General features: G+C 45.5%; 2 protein-coding genes and 1 pseudogene across 2 annotated transcripts; all 3 read right to left on the bottom strand.

The window, feature by feature from the left end:
• Positions 1-946: 946 nt before the first annotated feature.
• LOC139321879 (protein S100-A2-like) lies at positions 947-3,780 on the bottom strand (annotated as a pseudogene).
• Positions 3,781-9,415: 5,635 nt separating this feature from the next.
• Positions 9,416-12,752, bottom strand: LOC139321941 (protein S100-A16-like). The gene is made up of 3 exons (XM_070950891.1): positions 12,670-12,752; positions 10,987-11,156; positions 9,416-9,783 (listed from the first exon to the last, which is right to left on the bottom strand). The coding sequence occupies exons 1-3, from the start codon at positions 12,698-12,700 to the stop codon at positions 9,649-9,651; spliced, it is 336 nt and encodes a 111-aa protein (XP_070806992.1). The 5' UTR covers positions 12,701-12,752; the 3' UTR covers positions 9,416-9,648.
• A 453-nt stretch (positions 12,753-13,205) lies between these two features.
• On the bottom strand, positions 13,206-17,225 carry LOC139321942 (protein S100-A16-like). The gene is made up of 3 exons (XM_070950892.1): positions 17,029-17,225; positions 15,076-15,242; positions 13,206-13,340 (listed from the first exon to the last, which is right to left on the bottom strand). Exons 1-3 carry the CDS (start codon positions 17,033-17,035, stop codon positions 13,206-13,208), a joined length of 309 nt encoding a protein of 102 aa, XP_070806993.1. The 5' UTR covers positions 17,036-17,225.
• Between the last annotated feature and the right edge of the window lie 30 nt (positions 17,226-17,255).

Raw genomic sequence — 17,255 nt, 5'->3', positions numbered from 1 at the left:
ATGGTCAGAAACTGCCAATCAGTTGATACTGCGGTGCTACAACTATTGTCAGTTCATGCAGTCGTTAAGCGAAACATGTCATCATTAAACGAATCTGGATTACCATTGATTTTGCATGTCGGAAGGCGGTTCAGAAGGTTGCAAAATGGGGATCACGGGACCCCGGGATGCTGGAACCATCGTAAATACATGCTGATTCCTAAGCACCCGAAATTTTAACACTGTGAAGGTCGTAAGTGCGAGGAACGGTCGTAAATACCATTTTATACTGACGTTGTTTGCTCATTTTGTTTTTAAAGACTCAATTTTATCTATCATCACTTCATTTTCATCCATGATCAATTTTCATCCATGATCAATTTTCATCCATGATCAATTTTCATCCATGATCAATTTTCATCCATCAATATTTATCCATCATCAGTTTTATCTATCATCAATTTAATCCATCAATTTTTATCCATCATCACTTCATTTTTATTCATCATCAATTTTTATCCATCATCAATTTTTATCCATCATCAATTTTTATCCATCAATTTTTATCCATCATTACTTCATTTTTATCCATCCTCATTTTTTATCCATCAATTTTTATCCATCATTACTTCATTTTTATCCATCCTCAATTTTATCCATCCTCAATTTTATCCATCCTCAATTTTTATCCATTATCACTTCATTTTTATCCATCCTCAATTTAATGCATCAATTTTTATCCATGCTCAATTTTATCCATCCTCAATTTTTATCCATTATCACTTCATTTTTATCCATCATCAATTTAATGCATCAATTTTTATCCATGCTCAATTTTATCCATCCTCAATTTTTATCCATTATCACTTCATTTTTATCCATCAATTTAATGCATCAATTTTTATCCATCATCACTTCATTTTTATCCATCATCAATTTTATCCATCATCAATTTAATCCATCGATTTTTATCCATCATCGCTACATTTTGCAAACCAGCGTACTAGAGATTCATTTTCAAAATCATTCAAGAAAGATGGTTTGCGATCGACCAGGGTTGTGTGTTAAAAAAAAAACCCACGATCTTTATTTGCTAGCAGAATGAGTCGTAACACCCCAAATTCCCTCCTGCCCTCCCATCCCCAAAGCCGCGACTTCATAGCTTCCGGTTGCTCTCGTCCGCACATTCCTGGAAGAATTCGTAGCAGAGAGACGCCGTCAGCGCCAGAAATACAGCGTATTCCTGGAAATCCAGCTCTTCGTCTTCGTTGTCATCCAGTTTCTCCATCAAGAATTCAAAGCCGCGTTCGTTGATCTTCCCCTGCAGAGAAGAAAAGGAGAGGAGTGACGTTGAAATAAAACTTGGAATATTTTTTTTTCCTCCCTCCAAAAAAAATCAGAGACACTCTGGAGGCTGAATAACAGAATGGCAGAAGAATGGAGTTGGAAGGGACTTTGGAGGTCTGCTCAGGCAGGAGACCCAGGACCGTTTCAGATAAATGGCTGTCCAGTTTCTTCATAAAAACCTCAAGGAAGGAAGGAAAGGAAGGAAGGGAGGGAGGGAGGGAGGGAGGGAGGAAGGAAGGAAGGAAGGAAGGAAGGAAGGAAGGGGTAAAGAAGGGAGGAAGGAAGGAGAAAGGAAAGAAGATTGGAGGGGGAGGGAGGGAAGGAAGGAAGAAAGAGAGGGAAGGGAGGATGGAAGGAAGGAAGATTGGAGTGAATGAAGGAAGGAGGGAAGGAGGCAGGAAGGATAGAGGGGTAAAGAAGAGGAAGGAAGGAGAAAGGAAAAGATTGGAGGGGAAAGGGAGGGAAGGAAGGGAGGAAGGAAGGAAGATTAGAGAAGGGAGGAAGGAAGGAGGGAGGGAGGATGGAAGGAAGATTGCAGGGAAGGAAGGGAGGAAGGAAGGAGAAAGGAAAGATTGGAGGGAGAGGGAGGGAAGGAAGGAAGAAAGATTAGAGAGGGAAGGGAGGAAGGAAGAAGGGAGGGAGGATGGAAGGAAGGAAGATTGGAGGGAATGAAGGAAGGAGGGAAGGAGGCAGGAAGGATAGAGGGGTAAAGAAGGGAGGAAGGAAGGAGAAAGGAAAAGATTGGAGGGGAAAGGGAGGGAGGAAGGAAGGAAGATTAGAGAAGGGAGGAAGGAAGGAGGGAGGGAGGATGGAAGGAGGGAAGGAGGCAGGAAGGATAGAGGGGTAAAGAAGGGAGGAAGGAAGGAGAGAGGAAAAGATTGGAGGGGGGAGGGAGGGAGGATGGAAGGAAGATTGCAAGGAAGGATGGAAGGAAGAAAGGAAGGAAGAAAGAAAGATTTGAGGTGGAAGGAAGGAGGCAGGAAGAAAAGGGAAGGACAGACGGACGGACACGGCATAAAACCCTTTCCTGGTCCTGGATGCTTTGTGAGAGAGGCGTCAAAACCAAACCCAATAAATGCATAAAAAGAGCATTTCCTCACCTTGACAAAATTGGGCATTTCCGCCAGAAGCAGCTCCTTCATCTCTGTCTTGTTGAGTTTGTACCTGTCTCCTTCCTTGGCCGAATATTTGTAAAAGGTTTCCACCATCACGCCCAAAGCTTCTTCAAGCGGGGTCTCCATCTTGGATTCTGGGGGGAGAGGCACAAGATTGAGCAATCCGCTTTACGGCCGAGCGGAAGTCGTCGTCCCGGAAGGACGTTGTGCCTTTCATAAAACGGACCTCCGTGGCGCGAATTTTGCCGTCCTTCGGCCTCTTCATGCGAAATTTGTATCTCAATTGTCTCAAGCATCTCTTGTTAATGGGACAGGCGCTCCTCAACCTGTAATTTGTACGTTTAGCGACCGTTGGAAGTTGCAAAAGTGATTTGGGGCCTATCCTCGCACTTACAACCGTCATAGCCTCTGCAGTGTGATCAAAATTGGGGCCTGTATTTATGACGGTCGTGGCTTCTGGGGGGGTCCTTTGATCTCTCTTTGCGACCTACCGACCAGCAAAGTCACTGGTCGCCCGCTGTGATTCGCTTAACAACCGTGGCAGAAAAAAAAATGGTCGTAAAATCGGGAGCGACTCGCCGAATATCCACCTCAATTAGCAATGCCAATTCTTAACTCTGGTCTTAAGTCAGGAGTTCACGATTTAATTTTTTAACGAAAAATTAAAAATCCGTCTTAAAGAGGAACGTCCGTCAAAATTCCTGAATTACAGGAGGGGGAAAAAAAATTAGGAAAAAAAAAAACCCAGATTTTTAGAAGCAGTTTTCTTGGGCCAAGAATTTAGGAAAACGGTACCAAGGGTGTTTCTTTATTGGGGGACAAAAAAAAATGAGAAACGGAGTGAAAAACTCAACTGGAACAAAATACGTTGATTAGGTAGGAGTTTCTATTTTGAATTTCAAGGGTTTTGAAGGAGGGTGTTGAGCCAGTTTTTTGCAGAGAAATTCTGCAAGAGAAATTATTCTGGTTTTTTTTGTTTTTGTTTTTTAAGAGTCCGATGGCTTTTGGGTTTCGAACCCGGGTTTCAAATAACTTTGCAAAGCATTTTGAGGCTGGGCACCTGCGCTTCCCTTTTGCAAAAGAGATTTAGGGAAGGAATAATTTGCCAGGAGGAGGAGAGGAGGAGGAGGAGGAGGAAGAAGGAAAAGTCACTTACCCGGTTGAGATAAATAGGAGAAGGAGGGGGGGAAAAAAGCAGTAATGGAGATACGGCTTCTGCTTTGATTCCCGAAATCAGATCCTTCGGATCCTTCCTCTCGCCTTTCTGGTCCCACTTCCCTCCCAGCCGATTCTGCATTTCAAGCCTCACCCAGATTTCATTTCTTTTGCCAAACCAGTTTGGCGGGAGATCTTGGGAACTGGAGAAGAGTAGATTCAATGGATCTCCCAACAGCTGGCGTAGAAGTTTGAACTTCGAATTCTGATTGTGATAAAGGAGGGGGGGATGAGGAAGGATAAAGGGGAAGGAAGGAAGGAAGGAAGGAGATGGAGGGAGTGATGGAAAGGAGGGAGGGAGGGAGTAAGAAAGAAACGAGGGAAGGAAGGAGAGAAGATGAAGGAGAGATGATAGAGGAACAAGATAAGGAGAAGATGGAGGAGAGGCAGTGGTGAAATCCAATTTTTTTTACTACTGGTTCTGTGGGCGTGGCTTGATGGGCGTGGCAGGGGAAGGATACTGCAAAATCTCCATTCCCACCCCACTCCAGGGGAAGGATACTGCGAAATCTCGGGGGCCAGCCACAGGTAGTATTTGCTGGTTCTCTGAACTACTCAAAATTTCCACTACTGGTTCTCCAGAACCTGCTGGATTTCACCTCTGAGGAGTGGGGGGAGATGAAGGATAAAAGAGAAGGAAGGAGGGAGGGAGGGAAGAAAAGCAAAGAAGGAGAGGAGGAGGAAGGAAGGAGAGGAAGGAGATATGATGGAAGAGAAGGAGAAGGTAGATGGATGGGAAGGAAGGAAGGAAAGAAGACAGATGAAGGAAGAGAAGGAGATGATGGAAGAGAAGGGAGAAGATGGAAGGAAGAGAGGAATGAAGGAGAGAAAGATAAAAGGAGGAGGAGGAGGAGGAAGAAGAAAAAGAAGAAGAAGAAGAAGAAGAAGAAGAAGAAGAAGAAGAAGAAGAAGAAGAAGAAGAAGAAGAAGAAGAAGAAGAAGAAGATGATGATTTTCAATTGCTTTCGGAATAGAAGGGCAGGTTTTTGGGTATCCTATTTCTCCTCCCTGCGTCCCCCCTTCACATCCCTAGTTCTATTTTGGTGTCATATTCTGCTTTGGGGTTATTTATTTTATTTTATTTTATTTTTTATCTCCTCAACTCATCCGTCCGGTTCCTCTGGCTTTGTGCGCACCATCCCCGCAGCATCTGATCGTGGCAGCTTCTTCTAAAATGCCGCCTTTGTCTCTTGCAAGCCCAGACCGAACAGGAGCCGAGGCCTCCAGCCCACCTGTCGAGACCTGTCCGACAGGTAAGGCAAGGAAGCCCCACCCAGGCCTCTGAAATTAAACACCCAGATTAAACCGTCTACCATGGACCTCGCCCCGTTCCTAAGAGGTCCGTAAAAGAGGGCCTGCATAAGCCATCGTTATCTTTACATTTCTTTTTAAATCATTTTTTTTTTTTGGTTTTGTTTTATTCTTGCAAATGGCCCAGAGTAACCCCACAGCAAGAAAATTTAACCAATAAATAATAACTAAACTAAACTAAGCTAAGCTAAACTTAAACCCTTAATTAAATTAAAACTAAACGTCAAACCTTAACTCAAGTTAAATCTTAGACCTTAGACTTAAACTCACACTTATATTTAAAGTTAAACTTGAATTCACACTTAAACTTAAACTCAGATTTTAGCTTTAAATGTGAGTTCAAGGCTAACTTTGAGTGTGTGAGTTTAAGTTAAAGTTATATCAGTAAACTCACTTATATGAGTGAATTCACACTTACACTTAAACCTAAATCCAAACTAAATAAACTGAACTAAACTTAAACTTAACTTAAACTTAAACTTAAACTTACTTAAACATAAAGTTAAACAACTCACATTTAAAGTTGAACTCACACTTAAACCTAAACTTAAATCTAAACTGAACTGAATTAAACTTAAACTTAAACCTAAACTTAAACTTACTTAAACTTAAACAACTCGCACTTAAAGTTGAACTCACACTTACACTTAAACCTAAATCTAAACTAAACTGAACTGAATTAAACTTAAACTTACTTAAACTTACTTAAACTTAAACTTACTTAAACTTAAACAACTCGCACTTAAAGTTGAACTCACACTTACACTTACATCTAAACCTAACCTAAATTTAAACTCAACTGAATTAAACTTAAACTTAAACGTAAACTTAAACAACTCGTACTTAAAGTTGAACTCACACTTACACTTAAACCTAAATCTAAACTAAACTGAACTGAATTAAACTTAAAGTTATTTAAACTTAAACTTACTTAAACTTAAACAACTCGCACTTAAAGTTGAACTCACACTTACACTTATACCTAAACCCTAAATTAAACTAAACTAGACTTTAGATTTTAATCTAAGATCTAAGATCTCACACTTAAATTTAAAAACTTAAATTCACACTTACACTTAAACATGTGACGCACCCACACAACCATCTCATGTCTGCTGGAAGCTCTCCAGAAAAGGAGAACTTCCCACTTCAAGTGGCAACTTGTTCCACCATCTCCTCGCTGATATAATCAGGAATTCTTCAGGATGTTTAGTCTGACTCACACCCTTTGTTATCTCCAGCCTCCCAGGAGCTGGAAATGGGCCCTTCCTTCCCCTGGGGGAGCCCCCACACCCCAGACCCCCTCTTTTGCATGGAGACAGACACCTTTTGCAACACAAAAACCAACAGCAGAAACTGAGATTTGAACTCGATGCGGTGGTTTCACAGCCGGACGAAAGGTCAGGAAATCCAATCCAATCTAACAACCTACAGGTTGAAAATTCACTTTTTCAAACTCCTTTAATTGATCAATTGATTCCTGTCTATCAGGCCCCCCCCCCAATTTTTTTTGACGGGGATGAAAGAAAAAAATATGCGCTCGTTTTATTCATCCGTCCATTTATTAAATCGTTAACGGAGGGATACATTTCATTTAATTTAGTAAACAAATAAACAAGCGCAGTTAAACCTAAATTCCTCAGCCGGTTTGGGTGAAACCTGTGTCTCCGGGGGTGGGGGGGTGGGGAATGACAAAAGAAGAGAAGCTTCACCGGTTGAACTTCGGCCTGCTCGTCGTGATGCTCATCGTTGTGTGTTTTTGAAGCTTCAATCCCACAGATCAGCATTCTTTTGGGGTTGGGGGGAAAAGAGACATTTTGCAGCCCGGCCGGATTCGAACAATCCTCTTTTGAAGCGAGAATGCTGATGGAAGGTTTTGGATGGCTGCCTGCGCCCGGGCTCTTCGTTTCCCGGCTTGCAGAATGCATTCTCTTGATTGTGCTGCTTTTGTGCCCGTTGTGTGTGCGTGCGGGTAGCCAGGCGTGGCCCGCTTTGTCCTCCCTTGCCGTGTGCCACGTCCTGAACCCTCCGTGGCTCAATGCACACCAATGCCCGGCATTGTTCCCTGGCACCGTCTCGACACAGAGCGGAAATCCACTTACGGGCACCTTCCTTCCCCCCCCTCCCCCCCGGTGGGGCGGAAGCCCCGCTTGGACCGGATCCCAGCCGATCCGGAGGGATCGTCTTCTTTCCTGGCTGCTGGGATCGGGAGGTAGACTGCTCCCCAATGTGGAAGCTCCCTTTCTCTGTCCCCCCACTTTTCTGGCAGTGCCAAGGTGCACCTGGCAGAATGGGGAAGGGGTGGGCGAGCAATATTTTATTGATTTGTTTATGTTGGTTATTATATTGGCAAATAACTCAAGGTGGCAAGCATATCCAGTACACCTTCCTCTTCCTATTTTCCCTGCGACAACGACCCTGCGAGGTGGGCTAGCACAAAGTCACCCAGCTGCCCTTCATAGCCAAGGCGGGACTAGAACTCTCTGTCTCCTGGTGATTGGCCCAAAGTCACCCAATTGGCTTCCATAGCTAAGGTGGGACTAGAACTCTCTGTCTCCTGGTGATTGGCCCAAAGTCACCTGGCCAACTTCCATGTCTAAGGCAGGACTAGAATTCCCTGTCTCCTGGTGATTGGCCCACAGTCATCCAATTGGCTTTCATGGCTAAGGCGGGACTAGAACTCCCCATCGCCTGGTGACTAGCCCAAAGTCACCTGGCCAGCTTTCATGTCTAAGGCAGGACTAGAACTCCCTGTCTCCTGGTGATTGGCCCAAAGTCACCCAATTGACTTTCCTGCCTAAAGGTGGGACTAGAACTCACAGTCACCTGGTTTCTAGGCCAGCGCCTTATCAGGGACACCAAGCTGGCTTTTCAAAACTCAATTCTTTTTTTGCCTTAGGTCTAAGTTTTAGACCCCAGCAACTGGAACTCCCTCCGTCTCCTGGTGATCGGCCCAAAGTCACCCAGCCGTCTTTCTTGCCTGAAGGCAGGACTAGAATTCCCAGTCCTCTAACCTGGTACCTTTCCCACTAGACCAAACGGGCTCTTTTTTAAAAAAAACAACAACAACAGCCAAACTCTTTATTTAAACCCCCACGGCTGCGGAAAGAGAAGAGGGGGGAGAGAAAAAAATATGGATATTTCCACGAGTTCCTTAAATCGGTCCTTCCCCCCCCCCCGCTCCCGCCCCCCCCCCCCAAGTTTGGCTGTTCAGTTGCGCCATTCGGCCAACCAACACAAACACACACACACACAGAGACACACAAATCCCATTTTCCCAGAAAAAGTCTGGAGCCGAGATGACTGTGCTGGATGTTAATGGGATGAGTCACCGTCCAACAGGCGTAACTTTGCCGGAGTTGTTAGGAAGAGCAGCTCCGAGTCCAGAAAAATGGCTTTCGCTGCGTGGGCCGGCATAAAATTCCCCTCTTTGACAATCAACCTTTCAATTTAATTGAATGTGTATTAATTGGTATAAATGATGTGTATTTAAAAATTAGAGATGGTCCTCGGGTTATGACCCTTTGTTTAGCGGCCGTTCGAAGCTACGATGCCACGGGGGGGGGAAGGGGGTAAAGGGATGTTCTCCCCCAAATGCCCAGCTCCTGAGCATGCGCAGAGGGCATAACATCCCCTCCCTCTCGAATAACCGTCACAGCACCGAAAGGTTGCGCATTCTTTTCCCAGCTTTCATTGATAGAAAGGCGTGGGAGAGAGAGAGAGAAAAAATCACTGCGTAATTTTTCCCGTAATATGGCTAGCGGCTGTGTGCTGCCCTCTGGTGGCCGGTATGGCTCACTGCAGGGACAGGGCGGTGTCCGCGGGTGTTTCCAAAGCTCTCGGTCGCCCTCTGGTGGTCAAAATGCAGAACTTGGCTTTGGTCCCATTCGTTTTTTTTTTTTGCAAATAAAAAAACCCCAAAACTTTTTAGCATTAAAAAAATAAAAAAAAGGTGGCTGGGGAATTCTGGGAGTTGAAGTCCAGCCGTCTTAAAGGTCTAGAAAGGCTGATAATTGACAGAGCCCTGTTATTTTTAATTACTCTTTTTTTTTGACGTCATTTAAAGTAATTTTAGCTGGACTTCAATTAGATTTCCTGATTTTTTTGATTTATTTTTTTTTTAAAATTGTGCCTCGCATAAAGAAAACGACTGTGTTAAAGTTTTGCCCCCTATTTTTCCTTCAGGCGAATCTCGGAGCAGGTGGGATTCGAAGCAGGACGGAAATGCATTCGTTCACCTGTGGAACGCCCTGCCACAAGATGTAGCGAAGGGGAGGAACGCAAGGTAAGTTTTTTTTAAAAAAATCTATTTTACTTAAAAAATCCTCTTAAGGTGCAAATAGGGGGTTAGGGTTAGGATTAGGGTCCCTCCGTCCTCAATGAGGACCGGAAGCTTGTTGGAGGAGAAAGATTTTACGAAGAAGCTAAGGCAAAGAAAATAGAAGCGGTTCTGGGTTTTGAGACGCCAACCTTTATTGCAGTGTTAATCCCAGTTGGACAGCTGCCTTCATTCCTGAGGCGCCCCTGCTCCGAATTTTCCCCTGCCCCACATGGGGTAGGAATAGCTGCTCTAAAATGCAAGGAATTCAGGGGGTTAAAAATGGCGGTCGAAGGGCTTTGGGGTCATTACAGTAGATTATTATTTCCCTTGGATTCAGCGGCCGCCTTCCTTTTCCACCTATTATTGCTTATTGCGGGCGATGGGCTTCACAATTTTCCCGATCAAGGCCCAATATTCGTCGAAATCGATCAGGCTGTCCCCATCCTGATCCATCTCCTGGAACTTTTTTTCCACCGCCTCCTCCTTCGCGGTGTCCTAGAAGATAGAAAGCAGAGGAAAACCGATCAGGCGGAGGAGGAAAAGGGAGTCCCACCCAATTCAGAGACGCCATGGGGTATGACTCTTGTCTTTCATTTTGCAGTGGGATCCTTAGGCCCCCCCCCCCCACTTCTCTCTGTCTGGATTGCGGCCCCCATCGTCCTGAACCAGTGGTGGGTTCCTCCCGGTTCGGTCCGGTTCGGCCGAGCCGGTAGTGGTGACGATATGACGTCACCGAACCGGTTCTCCCCCCCCCCGCCCTCCCACCCACGTTATTCTTACCTTTTATTTGGTCCCACCCCCAATCTATTGCTGCCTCCTGAGTCCCAGCTGATGACTAGAGGGAAAAAAAACTGTTTAAACTCTTGCCGGGGGGGCTTCAAAGGGCCGCCCTACGGCTGATCAGTGTTAAAAGCAAACAAATGAGTCGGGTCGTAAGTGCGAGGACTGGTCGTAAGTGCGAGGACCTTCCAGAAATGACTCTGACCAGCTAGCCACGCCCACCTAGTCACATGACCTCCAAGCCACACCCACAAAATAAGCCACGCCCACAGAACCGGTAGTAAAAAAAATTTAGAACCCACCCCTGTCCTGAACGGATCACCGTCTCCCTGATGGGAATCCCTAGAAATGTGGGGGGTTAGGGTTAGGGTTTCACATTTCTTGTTGCTGGACCCTCAATCTGCCAGCCCTACGAGGTAGGCCGGGTCAGAAACAAGAGGGAGTCTAAGGATGCTATTTATATAGCTGGGTGGAGAGAGAGAGAGAGAGAGAGAGAGAGAGAGAGAGAGAGAGGGTCGGAGGAAGGGAGGAAGGAAAGACAGACAGAGAGATGATATAGATAGATAGACAGACAGACAGACAGATAGATAAGACAGATAGACAAGAGATAGAGATATATATGGCAGTGTTTCTCAGTCTTAGCCCCTTTGAAGATGGGTGGACTTCAACCCCCAGAATTCCCCAGCCAGCCAGCTTTGCTTATAGCTTCGATGGCCCAGGAATTCTGGGAGTTGAGGTCCACCCATCTTAAAATATAATCAAACTGAGCTAAATTAAAAGGGGCTAAGATTGAGAAATATCGAGATAAATTCATGTTTGTGGGTTACGATCACGGGATCTTGGCAATCCCATCTGAAATACCCTCCCGTTGGAGCCCAAATTTGAACGGGACCCGAGTTCAGGAGCTGCCCTACTCACAGTCAACATGTGGATCAGCTCCTTTTGGAGCATCTTTTTAAATTCGGACTTTTTGATCCCCTCTTTTCCACACACAAAGTATTTTTTGCCAGAGTATTTGTTGTAATAGTTCACCATGGTTTCGATAGCCGACTCGAGTTTGCTCAGCACTGTCCCGCTGCCCTTGGCTCCTGAGGAGAGAAAAAAAAATAGCTTTGATCACCTGTTGGTCCCCTTTCCTCTTGGATGAAATGAATAAATCAAGCGCTTTCTCAAGGCAAGGGAGGGAGGCGTCTTTCCCTAACTAGGCATTCAAATCAGGCTTTGATACACAGAAAGGGAAATCGAAAGAAAAGCGTCGACACAGAAAGAGAAAAAGGGAAGGAAGAAATTAAAAGGAAATGCAGGAAGAACAAAAGAAATAAAAAATAAAATTAGGGAAAGCAGGAAGAACAAAGTAGACCTCAGAAAGAGAGAAAGACGGAATACAGAGAAAAAATGAAAACGCCGTGTGAGAAAATGGGACGGGCAATCTAGGCCACGGGCGAAATGCTACCGGTTTGCACCGGTTCGCCAGAACCGGTAACCGCAGCGCGAGGTTCGGCGAACCGGGAGCGGTGACAGCACGAGACTCCGCCCACCTGTCTGGACGTCGTTACTTCCGGGTTTTAACCAGGAAGTAACCTGTTTTTGACCATCTCCCCATGCGCAAAAGGCTTTGTGCGTGCGTAGAGGGCCCAAAATCACATGTGACACGCAAGCATGCATGCTTCCGAACCGGTAGGGAAGGTAAGTAGATTTCACCCCTGGTCTAGACGTTTGATAAGTCAATACATATGTAGGTCTTTGGTTATTCGGGTTTCCTCCCGCATAAAATTGGAGGTTTCTTGGCAACGTTTCGACGAAGTCTCATTCGTCATCTTCAGGCTGGTGTTTTCGGCTTCGTGCTTCTAGGAGCAATGCTCCTAGAGGCACGAAGCTCCTAGAGGCACGAAGCCGAAAACACCAGCCTGAAGATAGATAGATAGATAGATAGATAGATAGATAGATAGATAGATAGATAGATATAAACACATATAATAGTATAGCCTTTATTATCGTTGTATATCATGTAGACAAGGAAATTCGTTTTAGCCTCACTGGTGCAATCTCTGAAAACAAATACAAAGAAATACAAAGAACATAAATAGCATAAAGAATAATCCCTATGCAAGTAATTAGGGGGGAAGGAAAGAAAAAGAAAAAACTAGTCATACGTTTCCCCCTGTGTGTGGGGCTCGCGTGACGTTGGGACACGGCGACAGTCATAAGTACGAGTCAGTTGCCGAGCCTCTGAATTTTGATGGTGCCACGGTCGTAAAGCCTGAAAAAACGCTCCCGTTGGGAGTCCCTTCCAACGGTCGCTAAACGGACAGTTGTAAATCAAGGACTGCCTGGATTGGGCTGGATCAGCCAGCCAGCCAGATGTTCAAGAAGGATTTGTCCAGTCCTTCCCGAAGATCTTGGGACGGGCAGATGTGGTTGTGCGGTTGTGTTAAAACCCTCGTTGCGGGACACCGGCTGTGCCACGTCAAGCTACCTTTTTGAAAATTGGGCATTTTTGTCACTAATCTCTCGCTTGCTTTTAGAAGGGGGCGTTTTACGGGTCCCCCCTGCCCACTCCCTTACCTCCCAAGGCCTCCCATTTTCCCCGGCATTCCTTACCTTCCATGACGGTTGTCTGGCTGGACTCCATTTTCTTATCCTGGCCTCTCTGCCTTTGTTGAACCAAGCTGATTTGTTTCAAAGTCTGTTTAGTGCTATCAGAAGTTACGCCCAGCCCCTGCGTGACGAGACTGGGACGGGCTTCTGTTTCAAGAGAAAAACCCCCTCCCCTGTCTCCCTCTTTCTTCCACCACCCTCACCCCAAGTCAGGGGCGACGTGCGTTTTGTTGCAGAGAGACAACAGTTGGTTTCATCCGTCTTCAATGAGGACCGGGAGCTTGTTGGAGGAGAAAGACTTCACAAAGAAAATAGAAGCGGTCCTAAGTTTTGAGACGCCAACCTTAATCCCAGTTTGACAGTTGCCTTAATTCCTGAGGCGCCCCTGCCCCGAATTTTCCCCTGCCCCACATGGGGTAGGAATAGCCGCTCCAAAATGCAAGGAATTTAACGGGTTAAAAATGGCGGTCGAAGGTCTTTGGGGTGATTACAGTGGATTGTTTCCCTTGGATTCAGCGGCCGCCTTTATTTTCCACCTATTATTGCTTATCGCGGGCGATGGGCTTCACAATGCTCCCGATCAAGGCCCAATATTCGTCGAAATCGATCACCCCGTCCCTATTCTGATCCAGGTCCTGGAACAGTTTTTCCACCGCCTCCTTGTTCTTGGTGTCCTAGAAGATAGAAAGCAGAGGAAAACCGATCAGGCGGAGGAGGAAAACGGAGTCCCACCCAGTTCAGAGGCGCCATGGGGTATAACTCTTGCCTTTCATTTTGCAGTGGGATCCTTAGGCGCCCCCCCCCCCATTTCTCTCTGTCTGGATTGCGGCCCCCATCGTTTCCCTGATGGGAGTCGGAGTCCTTAGAAACGGGGTGGGCGTCAGGGTTTCTCCTTTCTTATTCCTGGACCCTCAGTCCGCTAGCCCTTCGAGGTAGACCGGGTCAGAAACAAGAGAGAGAGTCTGAGAATGCTATTTATATAGCTGGGTGGGGAGAGAGAGAGAAAGGAAAGACAGGCAGACGGATGATATGAATGGAGAGATGGATGGATGGATGGATGGATGGATGGATGGAGAGAGAGAGACAGACAGACAGACAGATGATACGGATGGATGGATAAATGAATAGAGAGAGAGACAGACAAACAGACAGACAGACAGATGATATGGATGGAGAGATAGATGGATAGATGAATAGAGAGAGAGAGACAGAAACAGACAGACAGACAGATGATATGGATGGATGGATGGATGGATGGAGAGAGAGAGAGAGAGATAGAAACAGACAGACAGACAGACAGACAGATGATATGGATGGAGAGATGGATGGATGAATAGAGAGAGAGAGACAGAAACAGACAGACAGACAGACAGATGATATGGATGGAGAGATAGATGGATAGATGAATAGAGAGAGAGAGAGAGAGAGACAGAAACAGACAGACAGACAGATGATATGGATGGAGAGATGGATGGATGAATAGAGAGAGAGACAGAAACAGACAGACAGATGATATGGATGGATGGAGAGAGAGAGAGAGAGAGAAACAGACAGACAGACAGACAGACAGACAGATGATATGGATGGATGGATGGATGGATAGATGAATAGAGAGACAGAAACAGACAGACAGACAAATGATATGGATGGAGAGATGGATGGATGAATAGAGAGAGAGACAGAAACAGACAGACAGATGATATGGATGGATGGAGAGAGAGAGAGAGAGAGAAACAGACAGACAGACAGACAGACAGACAGATGATATGGATGGATGGATGGATAGATGAATAGAGAAACAGAAACAGACAGACAGACAGATGATATGGATGGAGAAATGGATGGATGAATAGAGAGAGAGAGACAGAAACAGACAGACAGATGATATGGATGGAGAGATGGATGGATAGAGAATAGAGAGAGAGAGAGAGAGACAGAAACAGACAGACAAAAGACAGACAGATGATATGAATGGAGACATGGATGGATGGATGGATGGAGAGAGAGAGAGAGAGAGAGAGAGATAGAAACAGATAGACAGACAGACAGATGATATGGATGGATGGATGGAGAGACAGACAGACAGACAGACAGATCGATAGAGATAGATGGATGGAGATAGAAATAGAGATATATATGGCAGTATTTCTCAATCTTAGCCCTTTGAAGGTGGGTGGACTTCAACTCCCAGAATTCCCCAGCCAGCCATCTTTGCTTATAGTTTCGATGGCCGGGGAATTCTGGGAGTTGAAGTCCACCAATCTCAAAAGGGGCTAAGCTTGAGAAATATCGAGATAAGTTCATGTTTGTGGGTTACGATCACAGGATCTTGGCAATCCCGTCTGAAATTCCCTTCCGTTGGAGCCCCAAATTCGAACAGGACCCGAGTTCAGGAGCTGCCCTACTCACTGTCAACATGTGGCTCAGCTCACTTTGGAGCATCCTTTTGAAGTTGGACTTTTTGATCCCCCCTTTTCTCAACAAGTTTTCTTTGGCTGAGTATTTGTTGTAATTCTCTACCACGGTTTCGATAGCCGACTCGAGTTCGCTCAGCACCGTCTCGCTGCCCTTGGCTCCTGAGGTAGGAAAAAAAAAATAGCTTTGATCACCTTTTGGTCCCCTTTCCTCTTGGATGAAATGAATAAATCAAGCGCTTTCTCAAGGCAAGGGAGGGAGGCGTCTTTCCCTAACTAGGCATTCAAATCAGGCTTCGATACACGGAAAGGGAAATCAAAAGAAAAGCATCGCTACAGAAAGGGAAAAAACGGAAGGAAGAAATTAAAAGGAAATGCAGGAAGAACAAAGGACATAAAAAATAAAATTAGGGAAAGCAGGAAGAACAAAGTAGACCTCAGAAAGAGAGAAACACAGAATACAGAGAAAAAATGAAAACGCCGTGTGAGAAAATGGGACGGGCAATCTAGGCCGGGGATGAAATGCTGCCGGTTTGCACCGGTTCGCCAGAACCGGTAACCGCAGCGCGAGGTTCGGCGAACCGGGAGCGATGGCAGTACGAGACTCCGCGTACCTGCCCGGACATCGTAAATCAATACATATATATCAATACATATATATAAACACATATAATAGTATAGCCTTTATTGTCGTTGTACGTCATGTAGACAACGAAATTCGTTTTAGCCTCACTGGTGCAATCTCTGAAAACAAAGAACATAAATGGTATAAAGAATAATCCCTATGCAAGTAATTAGGGGGGAGGGAAAGAAAAAGAAAGAAAAAGAAAAACTACTCCTACGTTTCCGCCTGTGCGTGGAGTGATTGTGGGTTTTTTTTTTTATTATAATCAATATTATATTAATATAATCAATATAATCGAACTAAGCTAAATTAAGTTAAACTTACAGGTCTGCATAATTATCTCCCGTTTCTGAATTCAAAAGCAGCCCTCCGGAGATTGAGATGCTTTAACTACGGTACAGCTATAACGCAGGTTTCCTCTGGTTTTCTTCCTGAGGACTAGCAGCTTGAATTATATCCAACCAGCTCGGCGAAGATTTTTTTTTTTGGGGGGGGGTGTCATTATAATAAGGCACCATCAAATGCAGACCATCAAATGTTACCCAAAAGTGTATTTTAAAACTTAGTTTGTATACAAAAAGGGTGTTTTGAAAGTTTGTTTGCTAATATCGAAAAGGAATAGAACAGAAACTTAGCTTTCAAGTTTTGATTCTGCAGCCGACCTTGTCCTGGTTAAAATATGATCTCTCTGTGTATTACAGAAAGTCCTTGACTTAACAGCTGCAATTGAACCCCCCCCCTCCCCAAATTCCTGTTGCCGAGCGAAACATTCGCTAAGCTAGCTTCGTCCCATTTTACGGCCTGCCTTACCGCCGTTGATAAGCGAACCCCAGCGGTTGTTAGGTTAGAAAGACGGCTGTTAAATGAACCCTTGACTCTTGAAGGTCACAAAAAGGGGCTCGCGTGACCTTGGGACATAAGTCCGAGTCAGTTGCCGAGCGTCTGAATTTTGATGGTTGCCACGGTCGTAAAGCCTGAAAAAATGCTCCCGTTGGGAGTCCCTTCCAACGGTCGCTAAACGGACGGTTGTAACTCAAGGACTGCCTGAATTGGGCTGGATCCCCCAGCCAGCCAGATGTTCAAGAAGGATTTGTCCAGTCCTTCCCGAAGATCTTGGGACGGGCAGATGTGGTTGTGCGGTTGCGTTAAAACCCTCGTCGCGGGACACCGGCTGTGCCACGTCAAGCTACCATTTTGAAAATTGGGGATTTTGTCTCTAAATCTCTCGCTTGCTTTTAGAAGGGGGGGGCGTTTTACAGGTCCCCCCTGCCCACCCCTTTACCTTCCAAAGCCCCCCATTGTGCCCCCCCCCGCATTCCTTACCTTCCATAATGGTTGTCTGGCTTCGACTCCGGCGGCTTTCTTATCCTGCCGTGTCCGACTCGCCTCTCTTTACCAAGCTGATTTATTTCAAAGTCAGTTAATCTTTATCAGACGTTACTCGTCGCGGCGTCTGGATGATGAGACCGGGACCGGGCTCCTTTTGAAAGAGAAAATCCCCTCCCTGACTCCCTTCCTCCCCCCCCCACCTCCCTCCTGCCCTCTTTGGC

Source organism: Pituophis catenifer, unplaced genomic scaffold (genome assembly GCF_029215685.1).
Source record: "Pituophis catenifer annectens isolate HBS135680 unplaced genomic scaffold, rPitCat1.0.hap2 SCAF_10, whole genome shotgun sequence".
Taxonomy (NCBI): domain Eukaryota; kingdom Metazoa; phylum Chordata; class Lepidosauria; order Squamata; family Colubridae; genus Pituophis; species Pituophis catenifer.
This window is presented reverse-complemented; position numbering and strand designations above follow the sequence as displayed.